The sequence below is a fragment of the Amphiprion ocellaris genome, chromosome 8 (assembly GCF_022539595.1).
Source record: "Amphiprion ocellaris isolate individual 3 ecotype Okinawa chromosome 8, ASM2253959v1, whole genome shotgun sequence".
NCBI classification, from domain to species: Eukaryota; Metazoa; Chordata; class Actinopteri; family Pomacentridae; genus Amphiprion; species Amphiprion ocellaris.
This window is the reverse complement of record NC_072773.1, coordinates 30,514,408-30,530,328: the sequence shown is the minus strand read 5'-3', so window position 1 is coordinate 30,530,328 and position 15,921 is coordinate 30,514,408. Positions and strand designations below refer to the sequence as shown.

At 44.7% G+C, this 15,921-nt stretch overlaps 1 protein-coding gene across 4 annotated transcripts in view; it reads left to right on the top strand.

Moving 5' to 3' along the window:
• The window catches only part of rarga (retinoic acid receptor gamma a), a 43,205-nt gene extending 29,437 nt beyond the window's left edge, over positions 1-13,768 (top strand). For all 4 annotated transcript variants that reach the window (XM_023289678.3, XM_023289677.3, XM_035957008.2 and 1 more), the window contains 7 exons: positions 6,804-6,952; positions 7,305-7,446; positions 8,400-8,563; positions 8,955-9,131; positions 9,400-9,604; positions 9,852-10,010; positions 11,000-13,768. In XM_023289678.3, the coding sequence (XP_023145446.1) occupies positions 6,804-6,952; positions 7,305-7,446; positions 8,400-8,563; positions 8,955-9,131; positions 9,400-9,604; positions 9,852-10,010; positions 11,000-11,367 (1,364 nt within the window). In that variant the 3' untranslated portion in view covers positions 11,368-13,768. The remainder of the gene's footprint in view (positions 1-6,803; positions 6,953-7,304; positions 7,447-8,399; positions 8,564-8,954; positions 9,132-9,399; positions 9,605-9,851; positions 10,011-10,999) is intronic.
• Positions 13,769-15,921: the final 2,153 nt, after the last annotated feature.

Genomic DNA, 15,921 nt, shown 5'->3' with positions numbered 1-15,921 from the left:
GAAAACCAACCAGACAGACAGACAGACAGCCAGTTAGACAGGAAACAATCCAGCGTATGTGTTGGGGTCTGCTGTGGATGATTTATGCCTTGTTCAGGAATGTTACATGAATTCAGGGCACACTGCTATTACAGGAACGGACTGAATGTACATTGCTTATTTTCTCACTGATGTATTCATGTTCGCTGAATGGCTATAGTCAAAATGTCAAAATGTGACATAGTTGCCTCATTTATAACTCTTGCATCAAACTTCCTTTTGTGACACCTTTCGTGACAGTCAACGACGGAAATGAATCACAGCATGGCTCCAATCTGAGTGTCTCGTCAGTTCTCTGACTGTCTCCACCCAGACACAGTTGGGCAACCTGTTGGCGGTTGGTTGCCAAGCAAAAGTGAAAAACTCTGATATGCATCACTGTGACACAGAACTACTCAAAGCAGGAGTTTCTCAGAGTGTTTGTGCCAGTCTAAGGGGACTGCCATTGTTTCAAAAATCACCATGTACACATGGATTGCAAATCACTGAGATGTCAGAAAGCCACAGTCATTTCCTTAGCGTACTGCCACTGCTGATCAGTCTATCTTATTCTCAGCCTCTGTTTTGGCTTTTGCCATTAAAATCTGTCCAAGTAACCAGATGGAGGAAAACATAGCTGTAAATGCATATCTTGACTCAGAAAAGACTTCAGCTATAACAACATGTTTTTCCATCAGTGACTGAGCTGCAGTATATGTAAGGCATAGAGAAACAACAAGAGGAAACTTTGTGTAGTTGTGCCAACGCTTGGGCATGGATATTTGCATGTTGAATAGGAATCAACTGTGTGCTACTACTTGTGGGTGTGCTTGTTCCTTCCAATAAGTGGTTTGTGTTTGCACGCTTTGGTCTGCGGTGCTTCCCCAGTGTGCTGGAGTGAATACTACTGTTGTTGTTTACGTTATCCTCCTTTCCCTTCACTTCCTCTGACAGAGCGGGGCTGCAGCCATGGCTGAGCTACTTCTACTTTTGTAGGTTTCTATTGTTGTGGGGAGGAAGCAATAGCAATTGAACGAGCGCTAGTGGCCTTGCCAGAGACAGACAGGTGAGAGCCAGGGCTACAGATGGTGAGAGGAAGTCTGGGAGGACGAGAAACAACCCGAGGATCAAAGACTCAGGGTTTCCCTCGATGACTGCTCTCCCTTCTCTTCTCTCCTCACCTCGCCTGTCTGCCTGCCTCCACTCTCTGTCTGCTTCCTCACCTGCCCGTGAGTTGTACCGTCTTCCTGACATGATCAACGGCCCAGGCCTGTGCCGGATTGCCAGGTCTGGGTTCACGCTCCAGTCACTGGAGGTGAGCTGTGTTCCTCGCTGTCTTCTGGTGGGCAGATGAAGAGTCAGCTGGAGCTCACCGCAGGGATGAGGGGGCACATTTTTTCCACAGATCTGCACTTGACTGTCTGCTTTTTCCTGCACGAGTCATAAAAGGCCAATAACTGAAATCCTTTTATTGAAATTACATTTCCTTCAAGTTTTCCTCTCGTTTTAGTACCTCCTTCCTCAGGTTTTGCTCAAGGACATTTGAAGGAAACTTGATTTGCTGGGTTCATGGGGGACAGGCTGCTCGGTGGACAAGTTTGTCTGTTTGAAGCCAACTTGTGTGTTTCTTGACAAGGTTGTGTGGTGCAGGAAAAAGGGGAGGGGGGGTGCCTGCTGCCAAATGTTGGCTTGGCCGACTCCATCAAGAAAATATCAAAAGGCCCTTTATGAGGTGCTGTAAAGAAGAAAGGGTGTTTTGAGAGCACCGCCAGACTGCAAGGGTAATTCCACTTTTTAAAATGTGCCCTGAGGATACATGCTTATCCCACCTGCTGCCTTTCCTGCTCTGCTCTGCTTATACACTTTTTGCAGGGGGGAGCTATAGATAAAAGTGCATGTATGCGTGTGCGTTTTGGCATCAGATTATGTGCGATATCACACTGTGTCATTCTCCAGAATTTTGTTATTAGTGTTAACAGCAGCTATGAGCAAAATCCAGCATGTTTTTATGCAACAAATGTGTCAGATCGTATGTGTACATAATGAACATTCATTTCTGTGTTCGTGTCTCTCTCTGTTTCATGACATTCTGCTGGTTCTGACGGAAGGGTGTAAATTCCTGGAGGAGTGTGTGTGTGTGTGTGTGTGTGTGTGTGTGTGTGTGTGTGTGTGTGTGTGTGTGTGTGTGTGTGTGTGTGTGTGTGCGTGCGTGTGTGTGTCTGTCTTAATGTCTGGCCAACTTTGTGTGTTTTCACTGCTCAAACCTGAGCCATCTCCTGGTCAGCAACCCTGTTTTCTCATAGGCCTTGTTTCAAAAGCCAGCTTAGCGGGGCCTCTTTACAGGCCTGCGTGTCCGTCAGCTGGTGGGAGCCCAGGTAATGAGCTTTCTGACAGCTGTTGAAAGGCGTTGCTGCTGCTCATCACCTTTAATGAAAGCATCCCCCTCCTTGTCAACACACTCAGGAATTCCTCCCACCTTCCTCAGTTTTTTTAACTTCTCCATTTCTTTCTGTATTTCTTTCTCAGTTCAAGGCAGATACCATTGTGAGCGCTTGTGCAACTCACACAATAGAGATTCGATGGACCTCCCACTTGAAAGCTCGCAGGTGACTCAACAGCGTGCAACAGAGCTTGAACAGAGTAGCAGCATTATTTGACCTTAGGGAGATGAGAGATCGTGTACGAAGGTGTAGCAGCAGGGACACAGAGAAGTGGCTACAAAAGCAATGACGGAGATCCTCCGGAAAGACTGGTACTGAAAAGAGGAAGGAAGCAGGCCTGTTGTGTGGGACCTTGCAGCAGAAGCCTCAAAATGATGGCAGGAAGATGTGGGCAGAGAAACAGAAAGAAGGAGAGTGAAATGCACTGGCACCACTGACATGGGTGTGGTACTTTCTTTTCCTCTTTTTCATGAATCCCACTTCTTCATGGAAACCTTTTGGTCACTCAGTCAGTACCCCGTGGTGCAGTAGCCTCTGCCATGGTGCAGAGGGCCAAAGGCACCCTCGAAGGCCCCACCTAGTGTGCCAGCAATTCTCCGAGCCCACTGTTCACCATCCTCTCTCAATCTGCTGTCCTTCTGCCACGACTGTCTGCCCAGTACCCACCCCTCTTTTCACAGTGAGCCCTACTGTGTGCCCTTGTCTCCCACACCGCCTCAGAGGCTCACACTCTTTACTGCTCGGTGTGTTTGACGAGAACACGCAAGCTTTGTCTGCTGTTTAATGAAGGTAGAGATGGAGACAAAGGCTCCGCATGTCCATGCTTGCTGTTTAACACAAACAGAAAAAAAAAGCATGAACACAATGAGCTGCACACACACACATAAATACAGGAGGATATTTTAACAGAGAACACTGGAGTTCACTGGCGCACTGTTACAAACAGTCCTGCATTTGCAAGTGAAATATATGCTGCAGATAGAGCACAGCGCAGCACTGCTGGCTAGAGTTGCACACAAATGACATAAACACAGGACTAAACACCTGCAAATGTCCCTGTGCCAATTGCTCAAGCATTTACAATGTCCTAAGTCAGAAACAGCCCATGGATTCGCTCTCACATGCCAAGACTAGACTTCTGGTCCCACTGAAGATTCAATCGCACCAACAAGTCACGTAGACACAATCTGCAGGGCTATTGTGAAAGAATACTTGTTACACTGCCAGAATGTCATATGCTGCTCAGTTAAAAGCAGTGTGTTGCAACACAAATCAGGAGCCGCATAGTCATGCCTTTGCTCACATACATTAGAAACACTCCCCTTTCCAGCTGAGTGAATCTCAGGCAGCTTCGGTGTTACAAGGAAGTCCCTTGTTTTTCTCTATTATCTCCTCCTATACTCTTTTTTTCCTCTTCTATTGTATCTGTTGATCCTAAAGGGACGTCGATTGGCCTGGTTGACTTGACCTAGAATTTAATGTAATTGACCTAGTTGAAGTCACCTTCAGCTAAACAGCTATTTCTGTCGTGTGCAGTTACATTTCATGTCTAATGAGGTTGTGGAGAATGATGTACTGCACATCCCACTCAGGCTGAAGCATTTTAGTGTAATGTTGGTGGGGCAGCTGATTGTGTGTGTGTATGTGTGTGTGTGTATAGTTTGTAGCCAGTGAATAGTATCTGTGTGTGTATGTGACCGGAGGATTAGGTCTGGTCACTGCAGCTGGGCCACTTGTGCACAGAGAGTATTGGAACAAGGGATTAGGGAGTAAACTGATACTTAGCAGGAAGCGGACAGTGGCTACTGATAACGTAACTACCCCTTCTTCTTGCCTCTCTTATCCTCTTCTCCTCCCCCTCAACAACAGCAGCCACCCACCTATCCCATTCCTCTCATCTCATCTGTCCGTCATCGGCTCACAGGCCTCGGCCAGCGGATTGTCATGCAAATGGTGCCCCAGGCCTCGAAGCGCTGATAAGGAGGGCCTCTCATTTCACAGGGCTTTGTTTTCTAAACAGTGATGAGCTGAGTTGAAGAGACTGGGAAAAGGGGCTCAGGGTGGCTGCCTGAATGGGCCCTCTCACTGTGGCGCCCTGGGGTAAGTGGTGCAGGGGATTTGGATGGAGTAGGCTGAATGAAAGCACAGTCTGTGAGGCGGGTTCAGGAGTCATGTTCTCTGGCAGGAACCAGCTTCAGTGTGTTGACAGAGCCTGATGTATTTTCTCTATCGCCGCTGTCCGAGTTTTCTCCAGGATGGACTTTCTCTCCCTTGACTCGCTTTCTTTATCCATTTAGACGGTGTCAGTCAGTGGTCGTTACTTGACGCCACATATGGTTTGTCCTTTTCTAAAGGGTTGTCAGCGCTCAGACTGGAGCCTCATTTGCTGCTGTTATTATTGCATAAACACAGTGGTTCATGGCACGTTCAGAGGGTTTCTGCTCTCCCACTGACCCTGCTGCTTTGTTACATTCTGGCCAAGGAGATATGAGATCTGCTGTAGAAACATTCAGGGGGCGTAAACTTCAGGTTTTGGATTGATTTTCACATTTGGCATTGGGATTGCTCTAAAAACTAATGGAAAACATCTTTGCCTCCAGCAAAGTGAGGCTTTCAAAGGAGGAATTTGAATGTAGATTCTGAAGAGTCAAATATAAAAAATACATATGAAAAACAGATGTCTGTGCAGCAGGCTGCAAATGAAAAATGTCTGACATATTTCTGTTACTATCATTAATGAGGCAGCAGCAGGCCCTTCACAGCAGCTGTAACAGAAGTGGTAGTAATGGTCAACTTGGTCTTGAACAAGACTTGCCCTTAGGAGCAACTGTGTCCAACCGCCCCTAAGCCCCCCTCCCGCTCCTTCCTCTGTTTTTTATCAAATTCCTCCTTTTACGCCCCCTTTTTCTTCTTTTTGAAGTCTCCCCTCTCTAGTAAAAAGCCAAGCTGGTGGTTTTTGCCTCAGCCTTGGGTGTGAGAGAGGGGAGGAGGGGGATTGTAGGTTAAGTTTAGGCAAGCCCTCTGTGCTTTCCATTGAAGGTGCTGGGGGGAGATGGGGGCAGTAAAAGTTAGAATTTTAGAGCCTCCCTGTTTTTTATTTTATGATTGGCTTTTTTTTACGGGCTGGGAGCTACAGCTGGTGGTGTGAATAGCTGCCCAAGGTGACTGAGTCCTAATAAAGTGCAGGCCAGCCGGGCTGGGGCCTCCAGTCCAGCCATGGGACCGCCTTTATAGGCCGCCTTACGAGCCTAGGCCTCTGTTAAAACCTGGCAGGGCTGCACTGAGGAATTTAGGGCCAGGAAACAAGAGAAAAATAGGGTTTGTGTGTCGAGGGGTGGTGGGATGCAGAGTTGGGGGTTGAAGTTAGAGGGTGACCAAGGGTGAAAGTGTTTGTGAGTGTGTGCGAGGGGGCCGGGGGGCACATGTGCGTCCGTGAGTTTGTGCAGGCTAGCATGTGTGATGAGGGTCTGGTCCTATATGTGTGCAGCGGCTTATGTTTCTCAAGGGAAGTATGGAATCCATACACCGCACACTTGAACATCCAAAGGAGCCCATATGGGGTCCACTTTCTGAATATAATGAAGTGTAATGTACCATAGCAAGTATGTGACACGAGAAGGCACTGACGTCACAGCTTTGTCCAAGTCTGAAAGGTAGAAGGAGAGCTGCACAGTGGCTTTGCATGCCTGTGCGTTTCCTATGTGCCGACTCTGTGCGTGCAAGATGCCTTCATGAGCTGTTGTCAGTCTGTGGAATGAGGAAGAGCCAGCTTTGACTGCTGACTTCAGTAGCTCACTCTGTTACCTATCCTTATCAGGGAAGCTGTCAGTCAGCGGCATTATTGCTTACTGCTGTAGAAAACTGTTTTGTCTTTGCTGTCAGGCAGTCATTCTTCCCTTGTTTTACTTTACCAATAATATTTCCAGTTGAGGCCCTAAGTCCTGTCCTTTGTGGTCACAGTTGGTGCCAGGAAACAGAAGCCTTTACCTTTAGTTCATACCCTATTTCTTTTTCTAGCTCTTATCTTATCAATGTTGTCCCACAGAGAAACGAGCTAAAAAATACGATAATCCATCTCAATCCAGCTTCGGGCAAAATGTTTACCAAGTGAACATAACCACTGCTCAGAATCTCTTTGTGGCCTCACAAACGAAATGGAAAAGTGAGAGGAGCTGCTGTCAGCTGTCACATCATGTCTGAATGCAGTTAAACACCCTCAACTATTCAAATCTTAGACAAGTGGACATGTAGCATTTTTAGACTGAACAGTAGCTGTAGAACATTGATGGGTGACAAATCATGTGCTCATGCGCTCTGTCTTTTTCTTTTTTTTCTCGTCTACAGCGGTGGAGACCCAAAGCACCAGCTCAGAGGAGATGGTACCCAGTTCTCCATCTCCACCTCCCCCACCTCGTGTCTACAAGCCCTGCTTTGTGTGCCAGGACAAGTCCTCAGGGTACCACTACGGGGTCAGCTCCTGTGAGGGCTGCAAGGTGAGAAGAACCTGCCAGGTCCATTTGAGCTTGGATTTGTCTGGATTTATTACATACATCCATAAAAATGCAGGAGCAAGAATGATTGATAACCTACCTATGAAGAGGGAGAGAGCCTTGTAGAGGATCTGTGACACAGGCTAGTGATATTATTTTAAAGACAGAAAAAGAAAAGCCCAAGTGAAACAGAAGATTTGATTTTCTATTTCGGATTCAGTTCAGAAGAAGGGGCTGAACGACAGGCAGATGGGGAAGAGAAATGGTTAAATGTCACATCCTTTATTTGATAACTATATTACACACTCTCTCTCTTGCCCTCTCCCCTTTTGTCTCTTGCTTCCTGATGCTCCAGGGTTTCTTCCGTCGCAGTATCCAGAAGAACATGGTGTACACCTGCCACCGAGACAAGAACTGTCAGATTAACAAGGTCACACGCAACCGCTGCCAGTACTGCAGGCTGCAGAAGTGCTTCGAGGTCGGCATGTCCAAGGAAGGTGAGCCCTCTAGAACTCAAGAAACCCACGGCTTAAACCGGAATACTCACTCACTTCCACACCCAAGATCACGTGTCCACAGACTCCCGCATAAGGCTGCAGATTCTCTTATTCATCTCCTAATGTTAAGCCGGAGACTCTGGGAAACTATGCAGCAGAGAGACCGAAGCAGATGATGAGCCTGCCAGGGGTGGTGATCAGGGCGAGGCTAGGCACTGTACCAATCATATGACTAATCGCTTCACAAAATGAATCTGACTTCCTGTTTCACCACAAAACCTCACCCTTCTGGCCGACACAGACACTGCTTTCATTCATAAACACAGAAAAAAAACAAGATTTTGAGTTTTGACAAAGGCACTGGCCATCGTGTTCACACTTGTTTGCAGAAATGGAAAAGAACCCGGTTTTGCGCCCTCTTTATTTTGACCTTGTGTGTGGACGGCCGTGTGTAAGTGGCAGTTTCTTGCCCTTCACAGAGCCCGTGGGACATGCATGTGGGTGTAATGTTTGTGTGGGATGTGTGTTAAGACCGGGATCACATTGTGCCTCTGCTATTACTGGATATCCTGAGAGGAAGGAAAGTATGGGAGGAGGAGGGAGAGGAGGCAGAGAGTGGACGGGCTCATGTGCACCGGTCAAGTGGATAGAGAGATCGACGAGGAAGAGAGCGTGTGATAAGAAGGAGATAGCCAGTGTCCGTGCCGCGCTAAAGGAAATATGTTAATACTGTTAAGAGCAGCTTCTGTTGCTGCTGAATTCTGGTTTCCACTTGCATGCAAAACGTCCTTGGCAGTGGTGAAAGACACTAAACATGATTCCCGAGCATGTTTTCAAATGTCATCAGAGAGAGCGAAAATGAACTTTCTGTCGAAGGTTTTGAGGATTTCGTACACAGTAGCGGTGAATCTCTCCTCTAACAACTGCATTTGTTTTTTCTTTTCTTCATGCAGCGGTACGCAATGACAGAAACAAGAAGAAGAAGGACGTGAAGGAGGAGGTGGTGCTTCCTGAGAGCTATGAGCTAAGTGGAGAGCTCGAAGAGTTGGTCAATAAAGTCAGCAAAGCTCACCAAGAAACCTTCCCTTCACTTTGCCAGCTGGGCAAATACACCACCGTAAGTCCCGCACATAAACTCACATCTTACGCTGCTGTTCACTCATGCTGTGTGTGGCGACATTCTCCGAGCTACTGCGTCACCGAGGGCTCCCCAATTGCATGCAAAGATGTAAATTCACCGTAGCTTTCCCAACATAGTGGTGGCTTAACTAATTCAGTTCCCCATTAAGCCATCTGTGTGGCCTCTGAATGATTGATGCAACATGTAAATGGATTTTTTTTTGCCTTGATTGATGTAAAATGTAAATGCGTTGCGAGGCTCGTACACACTCACCCTTCATGCAAACAGAGTTGCACACCTCCTCTGTTACAACATGCTGAACGGTGGGGGTGTTTTTTGTGTGTGTGTGTGTGTGTGTATGTGTGTGTGTGTGTGCGTGTGCGTTCAGAACTCCAGCTCAGACCACCGTGTCCAGCTGGATCTGGGGCTCTGGGACAAGTTCAGCGAGCTCTCCACCAAATGCATCATCAAGATTGTGGAATTTGCCAAGCGGCTGCCAGGTTTCACCACCCTCACTATCGCTGATCAAATCACTCTACTGAAGTCAGCCTGCCTGGACATACTGGTGAGGAGCCACTGTTTTCATTTTGTCCTTCTGTCTTCTTCTCTCACTGTTGTAAATAAGTGAAAAAAAGCAAAAACGTTCCTGCTGAGATAAGGGTATACTGACATCTGGTGGTCAGAAGCGGTAGTGCATTAAAAGGTTGGCCGGAGAGAGAATAATCACAAACAGCAAGACAACTCGAGCTGATATCTGTTTAGCTACTGCAGATGTTTTCACCTTTACATCTTATTTTCCTCAGTGCTCATAAAGTTGTTCCTTTCATTCGTAGATGCTGAGAATCTGCACACGCTACACTCCAGAACAGGACACTATGACCTTCTCAGATGGCCTGACTCTGAACCGGACTCAGATGCACAATGCGGGCTTCGGACCGCTCACAGATCTGGTGTTTGCCTTTGCCGGCCAGCTTCTACCCCTGGAGATGGATGACACAGAAACCGGTCTCCTCAGCGCCATCTGCCTCATCTGTGGAGGTACTGCAGCTTTCACATGCGCAGTGATTCAATCAGTTGTAAAGAGGAAGTGGCTGCGGTGGATCTGGTTTTCAGTAACTGTGTGGCTGCTTTGACAGGATTAGTAACGCAAAGTATCTGAATATTTATATATAAGCATGAGTTCAAACAGTAATAAAGCATTTTACTATATGTATATATATTAACAGATGACGTGTATTTGTGGTTAAAACAGAGATTTATATGTTTTCTCTGCATTCCTTATCAGACCGCATGGATCTAGAAGAGCCTCAGAAAGTGGATAAGCTGCAGGAGCCTCTACTTGAGGCTCTGAAGATCTACGCCCGTCGCCGCCGCCCCAACAAACCCCACATGTTCCCGCGCATGCTGATGAAGATCACCGACCTCAGGGGCATCAGTACGAAGGGTCAGTATGCAGAGAGGAATTTTACTAGAATGAATTTTCTAACCATCCCTCTCATCAATTTACAGTGCACAAGAGCAGAAGCAAGAGTAAGGCATCTCTGGCTTTAGTCTTTCTGTGCTTTATTTCTATTGCAGCAACATTTTTGAGAAATGAGTTAATTCAATTCAATTCAAATAACTTTATTTGAGGACAAATAAAGTTATCTGAATTGAATTGAATTAACTAATTATCTCGGTCAATATATACTTGAGGGACGTCTGGAGTCCATGGGATATATCTTGCATACATTTTTATAAAAAGTAAAAAAATGTTTTTTATGTTCATTATGATCATATCTTTACAAATCCCATAATTATTTATTATGGAAACAGACAGTTATTAATAAAAAATAACTGGATATCACTAAAATGTCAACTAAATAACCGTACAAATTCAGTAACAACCACCTTCTAATCAGCTAAACAATAATAAAATGAGCTTATTCAAAAATAGTTTTGATTGTGTTCTTTTTAAGTTGAGATAATCATGATAAATATTTCCTTTTTGACAATATATCAAATTTCATATGGAAAATAACAAATTGTATCTGTGTCTGAGAAATCTCTTTCAACTAAGTTCCCCATTACAAAAACACCTCTCGAGGAAGCGAGTTAATTCCAGATCACATGACCTGCTCCACATGATGTCATTTCCTCCTGAAGGAAAGACTGGCCAGACTCCAAGGCTTTCTGAGTTATTTAATATAAAGTAGTGTGTGATCAAGTGTGGATTTATGGCATGTCAACAGGTTTACTACAATATCTTTATAAATAACTTTCAATTACAATTTTAATCATTTGTATATACAATATTTAGAAGAATCTTTCTGTATAAATGCCATGTGGTGTTTGATTGTAGGCAGCTATGTTGATTTTCGGCCTGAAAACAGCAAAAATGTCAACTATGTTACAAAAAGACCTATCTACTAACACCGTGCTTTCTGATTCCAGGCGCAGAGAGAGCCATCACTCTGAAGATGGAGATCCCAGGGCCAATGCCTCCTTTGATCAGGGAGATGCTTGAGAACCCAGAGGCCTTCGACGACCAAACAGAGTCCAACGATAGTCCGCCGCCTCCACCGCCGCCTCCTCCTCCGCCACCACCGGCCCTGGTCCTGAAGCAGGAGGCTGAGGACGAGGACGACAGCTGGGCCACGGAGAACGGCAGCGAGCCGTCGCCGGAAGAGGAGGACGAAGACGACGACGACGATGTGGGAGACGAGGAGAGAGACAGGGGCTCGGACAGTGACGGGGAGCCCTGGGGGGTTTTGGATAACATAGATGGGTCGAGGAAAGGCCTCGTTGGGAGGGCGCAGTGAACAGTGCATTTCATACATAGACACACGTAAGCACATACAGATTCTACACACACACACACACACACACACACACACACACACACTTATATGCATACAGACACACAACACAACCTCATTCACTTTTCCACCTCAACAAAATGCTGGCCTTCCCCCCTCCCCCCTCCTCTCTCCTTACTGCACATCATTGTGTTCTCAACAGAACACAGCAGAGCCTTAAGTGTACAGACACTTCTATCTCAGGCCACACGGTCAACGACGAGCGAACTGCAGAAACCTAAAGTCAAGGAGAGATGACAGTAAACCACACAAACTCCTGGCGTAGCCACATGGGAAGTTAACGTGACAAAAAGAACATGACCTCTTTGAGAAAGCTAAATGTTACTTTGTTTTTTCCCCACTGTTGTTGTTCATGTCTGAATAGGGGAACGGCCAACCACACATCAGAAACTGAGCAGTTGATTCCGACGGATTACAACAAGCACATTTCTCAAAAGAAATTAAGAGTACAGGGCAAAACCAAATTGAATATGTTAATCTTTTGTTTTTGTGGTTATTGCTTTTGAATATTGTTTTCAATTTTTTTTTCTTTTTTCAGTTTATGAGTAAGTCCATACATATCTATATACCATTATATTTTGTCTTTTATTTGTTATTCTGGTTTTATATATGAATCCTTTAGACAAGTTTTTTTTTCTTTGAAGAGCTTTCCTGAGAAGATATTCAGAAGGAAAGAAGGGTAATCCGAACTGGCTGGGTCTTCCTTATCAGCTACATATGCTTAGCTCGGGCTTCTTTGAGCACTTTGGCTCACTGTGGATGTCAATGATAATCAACGCAGAGGACTATTGTTTTGTTGCAGTGACTTAATCAGTTTCTGTTATCAGGGAATTGGCATTATTCTATTTTGCTGTCGTTGCAGCCAACATATGCTGTCAATTGCAGGAAGTAAGTATCTTGGTGCCAAAGTTAGGAAAGTCATCTTTGGAGCGTGAGCTTTGACTACTGGCAGGGACTCCAGCTACAAATCCAGCAATCCTCACAGCAAGAGTGCTCACTCACGCTTGCACTAAAAAACACACCCTCTATCTCACCCACCACATACACACATAAAAACAAACACACACACACACACACTCCTTTGACTCTACGCTCATCGGTAGCAGATGTGCCGACCAGGACAGAGATTTAGACTTGACCATATATGTAGCACTTTTGTGATCCTCTATCAACACAAGGCACATCTCCCCCGCTAAGAGCAGAGCTGCTGTCGGTGAGCAGATATCTCCGTTAGCACGACGAAACATCAACACATTGAATACAATTGACCTTAGAGCACTCCCCGATGATGTCAGTAGACAAATACACACACTCGACACATACAGAAACATCCACACACAGTAGCATCATATGCATCAACGATTAAAGGCATATGCAAGCCGTAAGCAGGAATCCTTATGGAAGACATTTTGGAATCAGACTCAGGGCTTTTCAGTAAGGACCAAACCCTAGCTGCTTTTCAGGCAGGCTAGAAACAGGCAATATTTGTGTGTATTCTTGACTACGTGTGGATTCTCAAACCCCCGTCCCCCCCTCCTCTGTGCATACATAGAAGGTGACAAGTCTGAAAAACAGCCTGGATGCCAGTCTGACTCTCCAGAGGGGCGGGGCGGACTTTCATTGTCATCTTCATCGTCATCTTCTTCACCCTCCCTGCCTGAATTCACGCTGGCATCCATGCGGCAAACTGCCTTCTCATCCCAAAAGCCATTATATCATCTTGTCTTCTTGTGTATATTCTCGCTTTTTTTTTTTTTTTTTTTTGAAGAAAAAGAGCAGAGGATTATGTGTTCTCATGTATCATTTCTTTATTGCCAAAATGTCAGAGCGGGCGATCAGCTGGGAAAACACGGCTGATAAACAGTACAGAGGTTTTTTCTGTCTCTCTTTAAAGCAATATGAACATTCTTTCTGTAGCAGCGAGCGGCCCCATCTTCTGAATATGGGCAGATCTCCTCATTTTTGTTAAGCGTGTGTGTGTGTGTGTGTGTGTGTGTGTGTGTGTGTGTGTGTGTGTGTGTGTGTGTGTGTGTGTGTGTGTGTGTGTGCGGGCGTGCATGTGTGTGTGAGTGCTTTAACAGGTTTTTCGGTCATTGGGTGGATGTCCTCGGCATGGTGCTGTCACACAGAAAACTCTTGTGTGATGACCTCATCCTTTCTCTCTCTGCTGGGCCGTCATGATGTAGTGACGGCGATGCAGGCAGAATGTTGAGATTATGTTTTCTTATGTTTTTGTTCTTTCAACATGGCCAAGGTGTTGTCTACCCTCTGTTTATGTCAACTCTTGTCATACAAAGAAAAGCCATATAAACAATAAGAGGCACAATAAACTACTTTTGTGAGATTGTTGGGCTTTTTATTGCATCTTCTAATTCACACTGTCTTGTATTTCACGTCAGTTTTGCTCACACAAGGATCAACCCTCGTGTTGTCTTAACTTCCTGAATCCTGCATTCACTGAGCCTCTAGAGCAGCTTCATTGAATTTTCAACCAAAAATCTATTTTACATGAAGAAAAAACCTGCCATGAATCACACAATTTGTGAATGTCTGAGTTTTTCCCTCTTCAGAGGGCAGAAAGACTATTTAATCAGGTGCCACCACTCGTTTTTATTACATCACCCATGTTATAGCTGTTTTCTTTACTAAAGTAGAGGTTTTTTATCACTATTATTGCCGCTAAAAGTAGTGCATAGGTGTAAACATTACGTGTTTAGCAAGAGATAGTGCTTGTATAACCAAAGAAAGTACCAGAAGTGTGCAGAAAGAAGCTTGAAATGCATTTTTTTTTGAAGGGAAACAACAGTGTACTGCACACTGTACAACGGAATGGAAAACTACAAAACTAAACTAGTCTTCTCACATCTTTTGAATCATTGCTCCCACCCACAATATGCATAACCTACAACAATAATAAGAATTTCACTTGAGGAAAAACTGAAAAGAGGTCATTTAGAGGGTTTCTGTGCTATTAAATATAGTGGCCGAGTTATTTTAGACCCGAAGACAACACAAGGGTTAAGAAAGCACTCTTACTGAATAATTTTATATAACATTTACTACCACCAGACTGCAGTAGAGGGAGCTCTTGCACCATGGCTGCAGGATGTGCTGCATGCAGCAGTGTTCCCTGCATGGAGGATGAGGGCAGGGTCTGTTGGGTCATGGCGAGCTGTGGGTGCAGAGGCAAATAAATCACAGCCTCCTGCTGAACAAGGACATCAGATAAAGGTCTCCTCCTAAGATTTGTTCACTTTGCAGTTAGAGGAGTGCAGCTGGTAGCATAAAAAATTATCACAGAATTACTCTTTCTTGTGGTTTTGTCTTGGAGTGATGTTAAAGTTAAAAAGTAAATGCATCACTTGTGATTTATTTGGTGTATTTTAGAAAGGTCTACAACATAAGTGCAGCTGAAAAGGATGCCACAACACCACACAACAATTGAAAAAAGATACAAAATGCTTATTATATAGGGATAAAATAAGCAAGGTTTTTGACTAACATCATGAAACAGCTTTTATAAATCTATGACAAGCACATTAGGACATATGAGGATGTCACCTCTGCCTGTGTAAAGTTGCTGTAAGAACATTTCCACAAGTTTTTATGTTTCATACGCCAAAAGATTAGCCAGAAAACGCTGCAAATTAGATGATAATGAAACAAATCATCAGTCGCAACTCTAGATACGAGCTACATCCACAGCAGTCTGCCAGGGGAAATGAAAGTGATGCTTTCAGTGAATACGTGGCCCAACATGGTGTCAGATTAGAGTGGATTTATGTGATATTTGATCTTGTAGAAGAACGTCCCTTGGATCCAAAACTTATTAATGGCCTGTGAAATATGGGAGGATGTTGGGGCTTTAAACTCAACCAGAAGTCAACGTATTTGTCGGAATATGTCAAAAAATCTCAACACGGTTGTGCAAACTTCATTTGAAATGAGTAAATGAATAAAATAAGAAAGGCCTGAGATGTCCTTTTCAGATTGGCCTCATAAAGATCACCAAAAAATCAAGAGCTATATATTTGTCTCAGGTCACCAAGGTTACGATGCCTATCATGGCTACATCACTGTCACTGACATGATCAAATTCCCCTGATTGAACAGGAACAGGAATCCTCTCAATAAAGTGCTACTGATAGTAAACACCTCTTTTTTCAGCGTACCAGTGTGGGATACTAATGCCTCTCCTTGATTTTTATTAATAGAGAGCCAAAGAGAGAGAATCAGAGGAGGGTGATAAACAGAGATGAGATTCTATCAATTATATGATTGCTTTAATTAACTATCATTAAAGACAGATCAATAACACCAGACTGGAATTAAAATAAGGCCCATACATTATACACTATTTTACAAGGAACAATCAAATTGCCTCATATACTGAACCCTTGGAAGGTGTTGCCATGGAAACCCATGGGAGGGTATGGGTGTGCTTGGGGGAATTTAAAGGAGCCGGGGTTGGATTTCTACATAATCCTCACACATTAG